The following is an 18,446-nucleotide window of genomic DNA, read 5'->3' as shown; positions in this document are numbered from 1 at the left end:
AAGTGTGTGGGGTCTGAGGTGGAGGTAGTGGTATGTGCACATGTGCATGTGTGTGCATGTATGTAAGAGTGTGCACGTGTGTACGCCTACCCAGTGGGAACATAGAGTTCTGGAAAGTGTCTGCTCTGCTGAAGTATCCGGCTGGTAGAAGACCAGATGCTTCTGGTTGGGGAATCAGGAGAAAACCAGATGCTTCTGGTTGGGGAATCAGGTCACCACCTGAGGTCAGCTTGCAGGAGAAAACAGGTGACTTGGGGTCTGCTTGTTTGCAAAGTGGGGTCTGGCATTCAAGGAACCCAGAAGGTGAGGTGGGCAAGGGCTGCCCCTCTGCTCTCTGGGCACTGAGGCCGAGAGAAGCCTGCCCTTCTGCCCAATGTGTTTGCTTGGGCAGAAGGGCGAACACATGATATACTGAATGATGGTCACAGAAATCAAGCAGAGAGCACAAAGAAGGATTTCTTTTTCCTGGTGTGGAGTTCACAGAAGCATGTCTATAAGCATGCGAGTAATGATTCAGCTACTAAAAGTGATCCTTTTAATAGAGGACTGAGTGGTCCTTTTAATAGAGGCAGAGATAACAGGGGCAGTGGGCTATGCCCAGCTCCCACTTCACCAACTGTAACCCAGGAAAGCATCTTTCACCGCTTCTGGGCCGATGTGGTGGGAGGGTATGGAGCTCAGGCCCTGTCATCCCAGGTTGGGGGCTGCTTATTTTTCCAGGCACCCCCACCCCCCCAACCCCCACCCCCAAAGCAACAAGGTCATAAGCTCGTAGAGCCCAGGCACTTACTTCATGGTTATGCTGTTGAAGAACCAGGAACAGAAGCCCTGGGGGGAAAGGAGAGAAACTGTGAGAAACCCAGGCCCTGGCCTGCCCTGCCCAGCTCTGGGAACCCAGGCGGCCAGGTCATTTGAAGGGCCTCCTTCCTGGGAAAAAGAGCCTAAAGGTTCAGTTGGGAACTGGTGGTGATTGTGGAGGGAGATGTTCCCCTGGAAATGAGTGGACATCTCTGCCTTCCTGTTACAGGAAATGGGACTTAGAAGGTGGTCTTTGAGCTGGAGGGTGAATGTCTGTTTCTTTCTCTCTGTGCTTCATTGCTTCCTTCTGGAAACGCCCTTCCCTGGATGTGTGTGGTCCAGTGGGCTCCTACTCTTACTCCATCCAGTGGGAGTTTGCCTCCAGTGATTGGTTGGCCAATGGGAACTTTACCCAAGTGGGTCCAATTAAAATTTCCTTGAGGAAGCCAGGCATGGTGGCTTACACTTGTAATCTCAGCAGCTCAAGAGGCTGAGGTAGGTGGATCACTTAAGCCCAGGAGTTTGAGTCTAGCCTGGGCAACACAGCAAGATCCCACTTATTAAAATTTTTTTTAAAAAGTCCCTTAAGGGGATTGATATGGATGTTGCAAGGGAGAAAGTCTCTTTCCCTCTGAATTCCTGCACCTTGGTAAACATCATGAAGCCTGGAGTGGTTTGGTGGCATCTTTGATGCCATGTGCAGAGAGCCTGTCTGAGAAAGAAACCAGCTCAGAGGGAAAGGACAAGAGAGGGGGTCCTGGGGGCATTGCTAGACTTCCTGGATCTAGCTATGCCTGAAGCAGGTACTCTTTATGAATTTGCCCACACTTGAGCTGCAAATTACCCTTTTGATGTAAAACTAGTCTGAGCTTGGTTTCTTCTCCTGCGCCTGAGAGTCCTGTCCTGTTGATACCTTTCTCTTGGGGTCTTGCTGTCTGAAGTTTCTGGGTGGTGGGGAAAGGTGGCCTTGGTCATGGGGAGATTGGACGGGGATTAGAGAGAGTGGTCTTTGGAATGGTGTGTGAGATGGGGCTGAGGCCTGCAGCTCTAACAGCTGCCAGCTCTGGTAGCTGGTGAAGTTACCCTGGTGCCTGCTTCCTTCCAGGATCCCAGAGGACTGAGAAAAACCTTCCACAAGGTGACAGCGCTAGATTGCCCTTTGGGTCAACCCAACTGCCGTTTGGGTCACGTGCACTTCTCTGAACCAGGCAGACCTTTTGATTGATAATCCTCCAGAACCACATCGATTGGGGACGGGGTATTTCCCAAATGGAAGCAACTGTCAGCCAACCCAGCACAGGGAAGGGACTCAGAGGTGGGCTTTATGCCGAGGGGAGCAAAAGACATCTGCTTCTGTTTTGCCTGACCTTGCTGCTTCCTTTTGAGAAGGCACAAATGAAACAGAATTCCCTTGCTCCCCTCGGCGTAAGTCCCACTTTCTAAATCCCCCTCCCTGTGTCAGGTTGACTGATGGTAGCAATGGCCAATCGGCAGGTGTTCATGGCAGAACATTTCTCCAGCTATGTCCTGGGGAGGTAAATTAAGGATAAATGTTCAGCTATGAGTCAGAGCAAGGAAGGGAAAAGTGTGGTGGCGGCAGCAGCAGTGGGGAGCATCCCCAGGGAGGGATCACTTGCCAGGCAGAGCTGGGCAGAGAGAGGTCCTGCCACCCCTCCCTGCACGGAGAGTCTGTCTCCACTGCCCAGCTGGGCAAACAAGGTGCTACTGACTAAGGGAACACGTAGCTTTCTTGATGGCCCCTCAGGATCAGGCACCATCGGGGACACACCTTCCTGGGAATGTTTCTGCCCCTTCCACTACAGGGCACAGGTGTATACTGAAATAGAGGATGGGTCATCAACGAAAGGTCATGAATAGAATCGTGGCCATGAATATCCCGTGTGGATCTCTCCTCTCCTCTCCTCTGCTTTCTCTTCCCTCTCTCTCTCTCATGCATGTGTGCACGCACACACACATTCCCCTGAGTATACGTTGTCACTCTGAACACATAAACCATTCAGAAAGCTCAGCAGCTGAACAGCCACGTGAGAGGCAGACACATGGCCACAGTCCCCAGGAACCAGCTCAGCTGATGTGACAGAGTGACAGCTGTCAATTCACTGCAACTATCTGGGCCTCTGCCACCTGGGGGTAACAATACCTGACCCAATTTGCTCAGGTCACCACGGTGAGACCCATTTTCTTTACCCATACCACCTGACCCTGGCTGAGGGCTTCCCATCCTGGCTGGACACTGTGGGGCCACGTCACTGAACTCCCTGTTCCCCGTCTAATTTAATTTATGCCCTCTTCAGTTTGTCCTCCTCACTGCTGCCATAATGATTTATCTTCTTAGGTTTTTTAAAATAAAACCATCCTTTTGTCATCGTAACAAGAAAAAAATCAAAGTGATGTTTCTAAAAATAAACCTGCGAGCCACCTTGCAAGGTAGGTGTTGCTGCCCTCATTCTACCCAGGAAGCCTCCAAGAGATGAAGTCACTTGTCTGAGGCTCCGCACTTTGGAGAGGGCAGATCCTAGCAAGTGAAGGACCCGGTCTCTCGAGGGATGACAATGGGAGGAATGTGGCTCTGCTTACTTCGCACAGCCAACAAGTACCTACCAGGTGCTAACTACGTGGCAGGCTGGATTGGATGTGGGGTGCGGTGGGGAGCAAATCCAAGTTCCTGTCACTGTGGGAAGCAGATACACAAACTGATCTTGCAGATGAGGGATGATTACAGACAGGGTTAAGAATGTTCAGGAGCTCATGCCTGTAATCCCAGCACTTTGGGAGGCTGAGGCGGGCAGATCACGAGGTCAGGAGTTCAAGATCAGTCTGGCCAAGATGGTGAAACCCTGCCTCTACTAAAAACACAAAAATTAGCTGGGCGTGGTGGCACATGCCTATAGTCCCAGCTACACGGGAGGCTGAGGCAGAAGAATTGCCTGAACCCAGGAAGCAGAGGTTGCAGTGAGCTGAGATTGTACCACTGCACTCCAGCCTGGGTGACAGAGTGAGACTCCAACTCAAAAAAAAAAAAAAATTAGCCAGGTGTGGTGGCGCGCACCTGTAATCCCAGCTACTCAGGAGGCTGAGGCAGGAGAATCGCTTGAACCCAGGAGAGAGAGGTTGCAGTGAGCCAAGATTGCGCCACTGCACTCCAGCCTGGGCAACAAGAGTGAAACTCTGTGAAAGAAAAGAAAAGAAAGGAAAGGAAAGGAAAGCAAAGAAAGGAAGGAAGGAAGGAAAGAAAAGAAAGAAAGAAAAAAGGAAGGAAGGAAAGAAAGAAAAGAAAGAAAGAAAAAGAAAGAAAGAAAGACAGACATGCATTTTCTGTGGGTATATAATAAGATATCTGGACCCAGGAGGGGTGGTCAGGGCTTCCTGGGGAAGTGGTGCTTAAGCTGAAATCTCAACAAAAGGTGACTCAGAGAAGGGCCACTGGAGAAGGGGGAGAGGGGAGAGCCTGGGAAAGGGCTGGTGGAGGGAAGCAGGTGGCCCTGTTGGGAAGCTAAAAGGTGGACCCATGTGGTGGGGGCAGGGGGTGGGGAGGAGTAAGGGAGGATGGACAGGAGGCCACAGACTGAACTACCAGGCCACGGCACGCATCTGCACTTGATTCCACAGGCCCCAGGAAGACAGTGAAGGTCTCTGCAGCAGAATGTATGTCCGAGGCATGGGAATCTCTCTGGATGCAGATGGAAAATAGATAAGGGTCTGAGAGTGTGGACCTAAAGGGATCAGTCAGAGCTACTGCAGTTGTCCAGGCAAGAGGCTGATGGAGGCCTGGACCAGGGGATGGGAGGGGGGGTGGAAAGAAGAAAGCTGGGAAGGTAAAAGCCACACAACATGGAGACACATTGGCCATACTCGGGAGCCTGGGTAAAAGTGAGAGGAAGCCCTGGGGAGGATGGTGAGAGCTCCGAGACCAAGGTCATAGGAACAGGTGGGTGTGGTGGGATATCACGAAATGTTTTGGACAAATGGAACCCCAAATGCCTTTACAATATCCATGTGGAGATATTTTGAGGGCCATTGGGTAAATGAGGCTGGAGCCCAGCAAGTGGATTAGCTGGAGACAGGAATTTATTTAGCAGTATCCCTGGCAAAGGACTTTAGTAGTATCCCTGGCAAAGGAAGTTGTGAGTGTGGGCGTCATTGCCCAGGAGTCAGGGCCAGGGGAAGGGTATGGGATCAGCTGGTTGGGGGAACTCCTGGTGTGGAGAAGAAGCCTGAAAAAGAGACAGAGGAGGGGCAGACAGAGTAGAAGGAAAACCCAGAGAATGTGATGCCACCAGTGCAACAGGGAGCGCCTGTGCAAGAGAGAAAGACGGTCTACAGGGTCGGACGTTTCTGAGAACGCAGACAAGATGTGAACTGAGAAAAGTCCATTGGATTTAGTGGCAGGGGGACCACTGAGGACCTTCTGGGGTGTCTGGGTGGAGTGATGGACGTGAGTCCACATTCGAAGAGGTTCAGGCGTGAGTGGAAGGTGAGGTGCAAGTAGGAAGTGAGGCGTGGGAGGGGAGGCTGGGCGTGAGTGGGAGGGATGAGTGGAAGGCAGGGCATGTGTGGGAGGTGGGGCGTGAGTGGGAGGAGGGGCGTGAGCGGGAGGGGAGGAGTGAATGGGTGGGGAGGCGGGGCGTGAGCGGGAGGCGAGGAAGTGACAGTGGCATGGGCCACTGTCAGGAGTTCAGTTTTGCGGGGAGGGGGCGGGGAGGCGGTTCTCAGGGCTCCCTCTCTCACAGCATTCATGGCCCCGCTGAAATGTCACCACTGCCCACGACCATCCCTGATTTCCCCTGTGCCTCACCACCGCCCCCCCGCCCCCCGCCGGCGTTCTCCACCAGGCCTTATTGCCAGTCTACATGCCTCTGTCTGGTCACCTCTCCTGCCGGGGAAGACAGCGCCACAAGGCAGGACTTGGTCTCCAGCTCCCAGACCAGTGGCTGGCACACTGCAGGTGCTTCCCAACAAGTGGCTGAAGTCGGGTAGAGGGTGGCCTTCGCCAGGAAACAGGAGGAAGCAGCTGACTGGGCTCCACTAAACAGGGCTGGGAAGCCTGAGGCTTAGGGAATCCCTGACGGATGACTAGAATCTTCTACATGAAATAGGAGGTGAGGCCTTGACTCTAAGTGAGGGGTGGGGACGTGGGCAAGACGGGACTGTGAGAAGGGTTGGAGATTTGAGCAGAGAAGATAAATTAATGTTAACAATCTCTCAAGGTATCTTAATTAGTTAACACTCACTTGGCACCCTAGTAGTAGGTATGGTCAATATCTCCATCTTTCAGGTGGGGAAATGAGTCTTGGAGAGGCTGAGGAATTTGCTCAAGGTCACACTGCTGGAGTGGTTGAGTCTGGCTGATTGCAATGCTGTGCTTCTCCCTGTGCACACCACACCCACCTGCCCAGCGCTGGGAGTCCCACCGCCCACACTGCTCCCAGCACTCACCTTGTCTCTGCGTTCCATCTCCAAGGAAGTCTCCGAGGGAGATGTCTTCTCGCTCTGCTCCCCGTAAATCAGCGAGGTCAGGCTGCCAGCCAGGGAAGGGGCAGGGAGGTAGGAAGGGAGAGAAAGGTCTCAGCTGCCTGCCCTGCTTCCTCTCCACTCCCTGGCTGAGGGCTGCCCTCTGCTCTGCCTGGGGCAGGTGTGCCTCAGCTCCTTTGCAGAGCACACAGCTCTGAGCATAGACAGCAGTCGCCCCTGTGCCAGGTGCACCAGGCATCCTGGGAGTCCAGCCATGTGATCCAGAAAGTCTAAGACCAGGGAAGAACATGGCCTTGCGCCCAGGGATGGCTGCCCTCCAAGTTCCCTTCCTGCAGGGAGGGCAGAGCAGGGGCATAGGCCAGCGATGAGATGCCACCTGCTGCAGCTCAGGCACTGGGTGGAGCTGCGTCCTGGCCTTGGCAGCAGGTTCTCCCCAAGGGGGCAACAGCTCACCCACCCAGACCCCTCCTCACCTGTCATTGTGTATCAGCAGAGCCAGGCGCCCGTAGTCCCATGCAGCTTTCCGGAGGAAGGAGTAAACCAGGAGGACGAGCTACAGTCCGGGAAAAGCAATGTGGGGTGGGAGAGTTCAGGGATCCCTTCCCCTTGGCTGGCCCCCTGCATTCCCTTGGGGGAGACCCTGTCCCTGAGGTCCCCAGGGAGCTCCTCCACTAGAAGGTGAGCGCTGTTGGAGTAGGGGCCATTCCTTTCAACTCTAGGTTTCCAGCAGCGCCCAGCAGCTGCTCGGCACAGAGTGGATGCTCAGAGTTCGTTCAATGAAGGAGCTGGCGGCACGTGCAGATCTATGGGACCAGAATGTGCCTTGAAGATCTCAGCAATGAGGAAGAGAAAGGAGGCCAGGTGGACCTTTGGACAATGATGCATGGAAGAGAATCGCAATAATTCTGCCTGTTCCTGCAGGCTCTTCTCTCCGAAGCCCACCTACCAGGGCCACCCTGGGCAGGGCTGACATTCAGGCAGTTCCCATCACTGTGGCTGTTGTCCATTTGGACAACTGGGTCCCCCACTGTGTCACCTGGGAAAGTCTGACCTTGTCTAAGGTTTTACTGTGTGTCTCCTGCAGCACCCAGGACTCACCAGCCACAGGGCGAGGTTCAGGCACAGCACGGTGGGGACACCCCCAAAGGGCTGCCCTTGGAGGACGGTGCTCCGAGACTGGAAGCATTCGTCCACCGTCATGTTCTTTAACCTTCCCTCTCCACTCAGGTTGAGCGGCGAGGCAGACATCCTGGGAGGCTCCCTGGGGAACAGAGGGTGTCCACGTCAGACACAAAGACTCCCTTGCACTTTGCAAAACACAGAAGCCTGCTGGGGAGTAGTGGGATGACCACTTCAGACCCAAGACAGGAGGGTCAGCCCACAAGATGGCACACAGCCCTGTCCTGCAAGAGAACAGCTGCCCTAAACCCAGGGCTGGTGTGACAGGCTGGCTCCGGTTTCCTGGGAGAGTTCCTACTTTGTACCACTGATCCCTGGAACAAGAGTTGTAAAATGCACATCCAAATGGGCCTTTCCAGTTCTACCTTGGGAAGTTTTTCTTGTATATATATATGGACAAATCTCACAAAGATGAGTCAGACCCAGCGTGGAAATGTTCACGTTGGAAGTCAAAACCCCTGTGTCCACAGAACACCCATGCAGATGGGGCTCACTGACAACCATCTCTGCATTCAACAGTTCTGTGATCCAGTCACCCTCCAGCCATGGTAAGGGGCATAGCTCCTAGGGAATGCAGTGCCTGGCACTTGCAGTGACTTAAGAAAGGTACCTGTCTTTTTTTTTTTTTAAGTTCTGTGGGTACATAGTAGCTGTGTGTATGTATGGAGTACCTGAGATGTTTTGATGCAGGCAGGCAATGTGTAATAACCACATCAGGATAAATGAGGTATCCATCCTCTCAAGCATGTATCCTTTGTGTTACAAACAATCCAATTATACTCTTTTGGTTGTTTTAAAATGTACAATTAAATTGTCTTTGACTATAGTCACCCTGTTGTGCTAGTAAATACTAGATCTTACTCATTCTGTTTTTCTGTACGTATTACCCTTCCCCACTCCCCACCACCCTCGTACCCTTCTCAGCCTCTGGCAACCACTTTTTGCTATCTTCATGAGTTCGACTGTTTTAGTTTTTAGCTCCCACAAATAACTGGGAATAGGTGAAGTTTGTTATTTCTGTGCCTGGCTTAGAAAGGTCTCTGTCTTCCAGGCATTTGAGCTAGGGAGACCAGCACCTGCCCAGGCACCAGAGCCAACTCCGTGAGCCTGAACATTTTGGTAAGACACCAATGCAGAGCCTGCCATCCCTGGCATCACAGATAAGAGTGGGAAGGGTGGCTGAAAATGGGAGGTGTCTGGTAGCTGTTTGAACTTATCTGCAAGGTTGTTCTTCTCTCAAAAGATCATTCATTTTGGCCTCAGGCCTCACCCCTACCTGGAAACTCTTCATTTCCATTCAAGAAAAGTAGACTTATTTATCCATTCACTGATGTATTCAAATATTTGGTGAGCAACTGCTCTGTGCTAGACAAATGCACCAGTGAATAAGATAAATAAAATCCCTCCCTTGTGGGATTCTACGGGGGAGACAAAGAGGAGGGATGAGGATGAGATTAGAATGGTAAAGCAGTGATCAGGGAAGGCCTCGCTGAGAGAGTGACATTTGAGCAAGGACTTGAGGAGAGGGAGTGAAGCATGCAACTGTGGGGAAAAGAGCTGTTTAAGTGGAGGAGAGGCCCTGGGCTTTGAGCTTGCCCGGAGAGTTGGGGAGGTAAGAAGACCAGTGAGGCTGCACAGGGCAGGGCGAAGGGCATGAGGAGTGAGCCAAGGAGTGAATTAAAATGACTTTTTATTTTTTTTAAGAGAGAGACAGAGCCTTGCTCTGTCACCCAGGCTGGAGTGTGGTGGCACGATCATAGCTCACTGTAGCCTCCAATTCCTGGGCTCAAGCAATCTTCAAGAGTCGCTGGGACTACAGGTGCATGCCACCACACCAGGCTAATTTGTAAAATTTTGTGATAGACACAAGGGTCTCACTATGTTCCCAGGCTGGTCTCAAAACTCCTGACCTCAAGAGATTCTCCTGCCTTGGCCTCTCAAAGTGCTGGGATTACAGGCATGAGCCACTACACCTGGCCTACAATTACTTGTTTTAATGAGATCTCTTTGATTCCCATATGGAGACTAAATGGGGGAGCAGGAGGGGTGAACAAGCAGAGAAGTAGATGCAGGAGCTCAGCCAGGGTCCAGGCAGGAGAAAACGGTAGCCTGGACTGGGATGGGGGCAGTGGAGGTGGGAGACGTGCTCAGATTTTGGAAATATTCTGAATGTGGAGCCAACAAAATTTGCTGGCAGATTAGATGGGGGATGCGACAGAGGGAGAGGAGTCAGGGATGATTCTCAGGTTTTTGGCCTGAGCTGCTGGAAGACAGAGTTGCTGTTCAATGAAACGGGAGAGGCGGAAAATGCAGGCTGGACATGGACAGGTGGTCGGGAGAGGGAGGGCGTGCAGGGTTACAACCAGGAGTTGAGTTTGGGACATGCTAAGTGGGGATGGGGAGCAGGGAGTTGCACAGGTGAGTCTGCAGTTTAGAAGAGAGACTGGAGACATAAGCGTGAGGCAGAAGCCACCAGCATGGCGACAGCTCTTGGCAAAGCCCTGAATCACAGAAGAGAATGTGGTGAGAGAGGAGAGATCCAGGTTGGGAGCCTTAGGGCCCGCCAATATCTACAAGACAGGGGAGGAGGGAACAGAGGAGGAGGCTGAGAAGCAGCAGCCAGTGAGGAAGGAGGAAAAGCAGGAGAGGGCGGTGGCCTGGACTGAATGAAGACAATGTTTCCATGAGGAGGGAGGAACCAGTGTTGATGTGGTCAAGTAAGATGGCAACTGAGAATGAGCCAGCCTGCCTGCCTTCCTGCCTTCCTGCCTTCCTGCCTTCCTTCCTCCCTCCCTCCCTCCCTCCTTCCTCCTTCCTTCCTTCCTTCATCCCTCCCTCCCTCCTTCCTCCTTCCTGCCTTCCTCCCTCCCTCCCTCCTCCCTCCTTCCTTCCTTCCTTCCTCCCTCCTTCCTTCCTTTCCTTCCTTCCTTCTGTCCAGTAAGATGACAACTGAGAATGCGCCATGGTTTGTTTTTCTTTCTTTCTTTGTTTAAATCGAGACAGGTCTCACTATGTTGCCTAGACTGGTCTTGAACTCCTCTTCCTCCACTTCCAAAAGTGCTGAGAGCATAGGCACGAGCCACCGTGCCCAGCCAAATTAGCCATGGTTTACGCCACATGCAGGTGGCCACACTGAAATAGGTTCCAGACGGAACAACAGGAGAGGACTTGGAACGAGTGGCAAAAACAACTCTCTGGAAGAGTAATTGGACGTGAAAGTGGTTAAGATGGGAGAAATAACACATTGTATAGTGGTGGGAATGATTCAGTGGAAGAAGTAGGAGGAGGGGGAATTGCTGGAGCAATGTGAGACTGCAGGAGGGTTGGTAACCGGTGCTCAGGTGGAGATGTTTGCTGGGAGCTAGGCTGTTGGCTCGGGAGCGGGACGGAAAGGCAGCACACATGCACAGGTGCTGGCTGGTCCTAGGTGTGGCGGTGGGAGCCGGCGAGTGTTCTGTCCTTACTGCTTCTAGTTTCTTTTTCTTTTTTTTTTTTTTGAGACAGAGTCTCACTCTGTCACTCAGGCTGGAGTGCAGTGGCACAATCTCTGCTCATTGCAACTTCTGCCTCTGGGGTTCAAGTAATTCTGCTACCTCAGCCTCCCGGGTAGCTGGGACTACAGGCACCCACCACCACATTTGGCTAATTTTTATATTTTTAGTAGAGATGGGTTTCGCCATGTTGGCCAGGCTAGTCTTGAACTCCTGACCTCCAGTGACTCACCCACCTCCACCTCCCAAAGTGCTGAGATTACAGGCATGAGCCCCCACACCCAGCCTTGCTTCTAGTTTCTCAGTAAAAAAAGACATGAGGTCTCTTTGGAGTGTGAAGTGCTGGTGGTGGGCAGATGTTGGATGTTTGAGGACAGGAAGAAAGGTAGAAATAGAAGTCTAGGGGAATGAGAGAGGATGGATTAGGGAAATGGAGGACAGCCAGGCAGCAGTGAGGCCCGCGGAGCCTCACGATCTTGAATTAACGAGGGCAGCCAGGCTTGCTGTGCTGTATTCACCTGGATGGTCACAGGTGTGGAAGACTTAGTAGGGGTAGAGGCTTCCCCAAGCAAGCATGAGCATAAGACAAGAGGGTTGAGGGTATAGCAGGTGAATAATTTTAATGATTGGCCGTGAAATTTGAGTCAGGAGAGAAATGAGATGCAAGATGGGTGAGGAACAGGGAAAGGTACTGGAATTCCAAGGGGAGGTAGAAGAATTGTGGATGACTAGTAGGTGTAGCGCAGAGGGAGTGGCACTAGGAAAGTGGGATGCCTGGTGCAGAGATGACAGAGATTGCAGCTGATGGTGGTGATCGGGTCTAGGGCATGACTGTGGGAGCGAGCAGCTGAGTGTTAGAAGGATCATCTTTGTGGAGATGTAAACCTTGACATCAGCAAGAATGGAGACAGGAAAAGCACTGGGGAGACAGTGAGGTGGGAAGGGGAGACTGGCCTGAGGGACTCGTCGATGACTAACAAAGACAGGCAGCAAGATATCTAGGCTGACACCTGTGGTCCGAGAAAGCAGGGAGGAAGAGTCTCAACGTTGCCAAGAGGAACAAGAAAGACGTGTCTCCATCCCCAGGCCAGTGGTGTTGGAGGAGAAGCAGGAACCACCTTCTATGAGGGTGGAAAGGGAAGCTGGGCTGGGAGTCTCCCAGTAGGAAGGTGAGGAGACCAAGGGGCTGGGGATGCTTCTGGGCATTGTGAGCTCCATGACATGGAATCTCAGCTCCAACACTCGCTCATCACTCATTGGGTGACCTTTAGCAAGGTACTTATGGTTTCCATGCCTCACTTTACTCCTCTGTAAAGTGGAAATGGCAATAGCCATTAGTACCCACTTCACAGGGCTGTTCAGAGGAGTGAGTGAGTTAGGATGTGTCAGTCTTGCAGAACAATGCCTGGAGCATGGGAAGTATCACATAAATATGTGCAAAATGAAGAGTGGAGATCCAGGGGGCGCCATGGAAAGATTCCAGGAGTTGGGGAGGGCTGGGAGATGGGGATGGAGAAGGAATAAAGGCAAAGGGATTAAAGCAGGGGATGGGAGGTAGCCTGGGAGTCTGGGCTTTTGTGCTCACTCACAGAACCAGCGAGGGAGGACCTGAGAGTAGTCCTGGAAAAGGAAGGGGTGCACAAAACTCCTCCCACTCCCATCCTCTAGATTAGCATCTAGCAGGATCTGGAAGTCTCTTGCCTGTTGTTCTGTTTCCCTAATTCCTGCTCCATTGAACTCTGCCTAGGCTACCCACGGTTTTCTTATGTCTACCCCAGGTGGCTGATTCACTTACTCACTAGCGCCTTTAGCCAAATGCAAACTCATAATAGTTTACATCGAACACAGTACACTTTAACGGCACACCTTCTGCCGGAGCATCAGAGCAGCAGCCAATGGCATTTCTAAGGTCTCTTGGAGGAAGGAGCTGGCATCCGAGCTACCTCAAGCTCTAGGTCAGCTACGGCAGGAGGTTGCAGTTCTGCTGGTGGTCACTAGGAGGAGCCCGCGCTAAGGAAGAGGGCAGGGGAAGGTGTAGGAAAGCGATCCTGCAGGTGGAGAGGCCTGGGGAGACTTTTCCCACCTGAGTCGCTTCTCCAGTGAAGGTCCACGTCAGGCCTGGAGGCTCCGCTCAGCTACAGGGTTGCTGCAAAAGAGCAAATGTGGTGGAGAGACCACAAGACTTACAGACCCAGGAGCTCCCTTGCCAGCAGCACCCTCCTTCAGGGAGGGGATGACCTTGCTCAAGCTTTAGTCCAGGGACAGCAGCTTCCCTAGCCTTTAGGGTGATGCAGTGGAAAGCAGAAAGGGCTGAGCCAGGAACCCAGGCTGGATCTGCAGCTGCCCCACCTACATTTCCCAGCGCAGCCCAGGGCCCAGTCTGCCCCACCATCCCCACAAGTTCTCAGGAATTGGTCCACAGGACCCATGTTTTGGTTTGGATTAGAGAATCACTATAGCCACAAGTCATGTCTTAGGAAAAGATGCTATGGTTGGGGAGCCATCCCACTTTCTCCCCCAACCCCATGGCCCCCAGAGTGCACAAAGCCACAGCTCCCATCCTGCCCCCTTGCCATTTGGCCTTCTCAGTAGCTTCAATAATTAATCACCTTTTGTTAACAATAGGTAAGATCATCTCCTATGGTTTTGGACTTAAACAAGCTGGGATTCCTGGTCATGGGTATTCCCTCCCACCTCCCCTTCTTCTCCAGGTCTCCTGCCCTGCCCCCACCACCCCTTGCCCCTTCTTACTGAGGGCCCCCCTCTCATTAAGGTTCACGCTCATGGGTAGGGGCTGGGTACTATTGGAGGAAGTGTGGGGAGAGGGAGGGTGTGTCACTGGAATGAAAGGCTCTGGTTCATGTCCTTCACTGACATGTCAGCTGGCCGTAAATCTTTCCGTAAATATCAGTAAGCTCTTCCCTGCTCTACACCATCCTCAAACTCCTCAAACCTTTCCAATAAAGAATGGTTTGCTTAGCTTTACACATGGAGAAACTGAGTCTCTAGCAGTTACGGAGATTTGCTTAAGGCTGGGGAAAATGGTGGATTGGGGATGAGAACTGGGAGTTTTTGGCTCCCCACTCAGTGCTTTCAGCGACTCCTCAGCCTGGGAGGCAGGCAGTGGAATCACCTGGAAGGTGTTTAGTACCTCTACATAGTCGTGTTCCGCCCCAGACATTAAGCATGAGAATCTCCAGTCAATTATTGTGTGCAGCCAAGGCATAAAAGCACCAGACTGAGATTTCCAGGGTTATTTGCACCTAGAGAAGGAGTTCTTGATGACCCAAAAAACTTTCTCACTCAATAAGGAGCGAGGGTGGGGAGATTTGGGGATAAAGGATGGTACCTCAGTGCCTCTTAAACCATGTCACACTGTGGCAGTTCATGAGACTAGTCCTTATATTCACCTCCCAGGCAATCTCTGCCCCCCACCCCCAGCTGGTGCTGAATCTGTGGAGAGTTGGCTGAAGATCTACAGGAGCCCACACCATCTCTTCACTGGAAGCTCCTGGCTCTGGCATTTCTCAGGTTACCCCAGAGGCCACTGGCCTGGTTACTTCCTCATGGTACCCTCTGTTCTCTCCTACCAGCCCCCTTATTCAGAGTTGCTTGCCCCACCCCTACACAGCTTGAGCCACTTCCTCCTGGGCTTGGGTGAGCCTTGGTCTCATCAGCATTTAAAGCCCTTGAGTCCAGCTTGTATTCTACTCTTCTGAACCTTCTTTCAGATGACCTGCCCTGTCTGCACCTGGGTCCCACCCTCTTTACACAGCTCGCCTTGCAATCAGTGCCCTGCACTATCCTCTCACTTTTCCATGCACATGAGCAGCCATCTCCCCAACAAATCCATGGGCTCTTTGATGGTAGGGACCAAGTCTTCCTCTTATACTTTCCACGGTTCTCCCAAAGACTATTACATAGTAGGCCCTTTACCCAGAGCCACACTCAAGGGTAGGAAAGAATAAAATGTAGGTGATTTGTACACATGCATAGTGCACAGAGTGTATCTGAGTCCCGAATTTTTGCCCCCACATAGCACATCATTGGCTACCAAGTTTCCCACTCCCAGTCACTGCAGGGAGTGGAAGGAGCATAGAGCCACAGGTAAGGAGACTGGGTGTGAATCTGGCTCTATTGTTTATCAGATGCTACCTAACCTCTTGCTATTCAGTTTTTTCTTAACCATCATATCTGTCCTGCCTACACCAGGGTGATTATGAGGGTTAATTAAAGGAGATAGTACATAGAAACTTTCTGTAAACTGTGCTACAAATCTAAGTTCTTGCCTTTGCTGTCCTCTTCATAGGATAGAGGCTAGCCTTTCCTCAGAGGTCCCCAAACGTCCCTGCTACTACAGTCACTCCTGAAGCCCCAGTATGGTGTGAGAGGATTGGAGTTCCACCTTGCCATTGGGCCCACGATGCACGCAGGGCAATGATCCTGCCGACCCTGGCTGGGTCCAGCAGGGCTTTCAGCACCATGGACAGCGCCATGCCGAGCTAGGGGATCAGCTTCTGCTACTCTCTGCCAGGGCTTGTGGGCAGGGCCAGGCAATGCTCGCTGGTGCCCCAGACCAAGAATAAGAATAAGAATGACAGCTAACACTTACTGAGTGAGTTCTATGTGCCAAGCCCTGTGCCAAGTCTCTCAAGTTGTGTGTGGGATACAGTTGACGCCCTCAGCATCCATTCCCATCTCTGTGCCTTCCTGTATTGCAGAAGCTGGAAAGTTAAAAGCTACATTTCCAACACTCCCTTGCAGCTGGGGTTCTGGATACAGATTAGAGCCCATCAATTAGACATGCTGGAGATAGAGTTACAAGGCTGAAGGGAGGAGAGGAAGGAGGAGGCGATCTCCCTGGTGCCCAGGCGGTGTTCTGCTGACAAGCCATGTTGAGGACAGGAAGGGATCCTCTGCAGGAAGTTCAATGCCCAGTCTCTGGCTCCCAGGGAGGGGGTGATGTAAGAGGCAATTGTAACAAAGGTGGCAGCGGTTTCCTCATCCCTGGATAGCAGGTGAAGGGACGTGAACTCCGTGGCTCCAGTAATGGCCCTCCTGACTGGCTGAGGAGTAACTTGTTTGGAGGGACAGTTCTGCTATGTTCTGAAGACCCAGCTTCTAACTCTTCCATTGATATTGAAACCCTGCGATTCCCTGTATGAATCAAGCTGACTACAGCATTACGTCCCAGTCCTGGTTTTGCTTAAGATTCTTAGAGTGTTTTTTGTTTTCTGTACAAAGACCAGGCAGGTTCTATTATTATCCCATCTTATGAATGAGGAATTTCAGGCCCAGAGAGGTTATGAGACTTGCCCAGATCAGGGAGCTAGTACCTCAAAGTTAGGGCCTGACCTGGGGGGCTTATCAGCTTCCTCCTGATCATTTTGCTATGTGTCACCCTTGAGGCAGAGAACAGAACACCGATTCCAACAAGCAGGAATAAAGCTGCTAGGCTCAAAACAGAAGTCAATGGAAAAAAGGAAAGGCTGACAAGGAATACTGGGACCACACTCCAGGCTCACATGGGTGTAGCTGCTGAGGGGGCCTCAGGAGAAGAAAGGGGCAGGAGAGGACATGGGCATTTGTGATGGGCCAGGCCTTCTTATGGCTATCCCACTGAACATCATTTATTCCTCACAAGCAACCTGAGAGGTAGCAGCCTGAGAAGTGAGAATCAGTATACCCATTTTACAGGTAGAGAAACTGAGGTTCAGAGAGGTTAAGTAACTGGCCTAAACTCACACAGTTGGAGAGAGACAGAGGCAGGATTGGAATCTAAATTTCTGCCTCCACTATGTCATGCGGTCTTTGAAGGCCCAAGTGGGAAGAGAGCGGCTTTGCCCTATTCCAGGAGGACTGTATTTCTGGGGTACAGGAGGATGGCCTCCCAGATCTGTAGTACATGTAAGGGACTCTCAGTTAAAGAGAAGGACCAGGCAGCTTCTATTATTATCCCATCTCATGAATGAGGAATTTTAGGCACAGAGATGTTAAGAGACCTAACCTCTTAACATCCCTGCAGGTGGCAGAGGGAGCTGGGATGCCATGGGGGGAGAAGGTGGCAACTTAGACCCAGGCTGGAAGCTGAGCATGTTGGCTTCCCCACCCCATCCATCTCACCTCTGGGATGCCCACAGGGATGCCTCTCCTTGCCAGGAAGTTTCCTTCCTTTGTCCTCCAGACCCTGCACCCCAACCTATGCCTTTCTGCCCATGCTCCTAAGTCAGTGGGCAGCCATGACAGTGCCCAAGTGGGGCTGGAGGCAGAAGGCAGAGGCAGCTGTGGGGATGTCACAGTCACCCAGGCCCCTGGGAGCTGGGCAGTGACTCAGGGAGACATGGGGAGGAGGACAGGTGACTTCATGCCTGTGTTAAAAAGGTAAAATAGGAAGTAAAAAAAGGATACAATATTATTAAATGAAATTATCTTGATTCTAAAAAGAATAAAAGAAAAAAACCTAAAATTATACCACATTCTTTTAATAGTCCTTGACATTGTTTTCTGTTTGAAAAGCTATTTAATATGAACATGTATTGCTGTTTCTAATTAGAAAAATATCATATATTCAAAGGAAGTCTTGAGACTGACAGGCATCCATGTAACCAGCTTTCCTCCTGCATTAAATCCCTCTTCCCTTCCTCAAATGCCCTCATTCTGATCAGCTCCCACTCAGACTTGTTGATGGGGAGGAGAGGGTGGAGGGACTGAGCTCTCATGGTGACATGCAGCCCAGTGGTTCCTGTGCAGGCTGCCTTCACAGAAAGAAGAGTCAAAGCCTGAATCTGATGCCACCTCCTCTCCCTCCCCCGTCAGGGCCCGGCTGGGCCACATGCAGGCAAATCAAGACTTGACCTTGCACCATTGAGGCCAAGGTGGCCACCAGGTTCCTGGGTGTCTGCCTAGAAGCCAGAGGCACCCCCCACCCCGCCCTGCCCACCTCAGGTCAGTGGCTCCTCCTGACAGCAGTGGTACTGTGCTGACTACTGCATCAACTCCCAGGGGCAGTGATCGGGAAGGGGCCTTGGAGACCTCCTCGGCACAGCTCTCACTGGGGCAGGCACCTCCTCACCCCCACCTCAATGGATCAGTGGAAGATGGTGGCCACTGAGGCCCCTCTAGTCATTTTTGGGGATGGTCTAAACCTAGACTCCCACGGGAAAGGGAACAAAAGAGAAATGGGAGCCTCCAAGAGGTAGGGGATGGGGTCCTGAACGGGCCTGGCCTCTGGACCACCTCTGAGCCTGATGGAGGGCCTGTGTGCACTCTCCTCCATGTGACAAAGTATGTTTACAAAGTCATCATCTCACCTGGCCCCACCTGTGACAGTCCTGCCACAGGAGAGGTAGCAATTGTCCCCATTTACAAATGAGGATGCTGAGGTCCAGAGTATGTAGCCTGCCCAGGGTCACACAGCTAGCAGCCGTGCAGTGGGAGTGGAGATCTAAAGCCAAGGCCTGAGCTTCTGCACAACTCCCTGCTCCT

At 52.0% G+C, this 18,446-nt stretch overlaps 1 protein-coding gene across 7 annotated transcripts in view; it reads right to left on the bottom strand.

The window, feature by feature from the left end:
- Positions 1 to 18,446, bottom strand: part of TMEM63C (transmembrane protein 63C) — a 143,703-nt gene that overhangs the window by 37,733 nt on the left and 87,524 nt on the right. For all 7 annotated transcript variants that reach the window (XR_001111430.2, XR_001111431.2, XM_012476839.2 and 4 more), the window contains exons 3-7: positions 13,045 to 13,107; positions 7,390 to 7,552; positions 6,765 to 6,844; positions 6,256 to 6,337; positions 791 to 828 (exon numbers count right to left, since the gene is read on the bottom strand). Coding sequence is in view for 5 of the 7 variants with exons in the window: in XM_012476839.2 (XP_012332262.1) it covers positions 791 to 828; positions 6,256 to 6,337; positions 6,765 to 6,844; positions 7,390 to 7,539 (350 nt within the window). In the remaining 2 variants the exon portion in view is untranslated. The remainder of the gene's footprint in view (positions 1 to 790; positions 829 to 6,255; positions 6,338 to 6,764; positions 6,845 to 7,389; positions 7,553 to 13,044; positions 13,108 to 18,446) is intronic.

This window comes from Aotus nancymaae, unplaced genomic scaffold (genome assembly GCF_030222135.1).
Source record: "Aotus nancymaae isolate 86718 unplaced genomic scaffold, 86718_ANA_hifiasm-v0.15.2.pri h1tg000011l, whole genome shotgun sequence".
NCBI classification, from domain to species: domain Eukaryota; kingdom Metazoa; phylum Chordata; class Mammalia; order Primates; family Aotidae; genus Aotus; species Aotus nancymaae.
The sequence above is the reverse complement of the archived record's forward strand: the minus strand, read 5'-3'. Positions and strand labels throughout refer to the sequence as shown.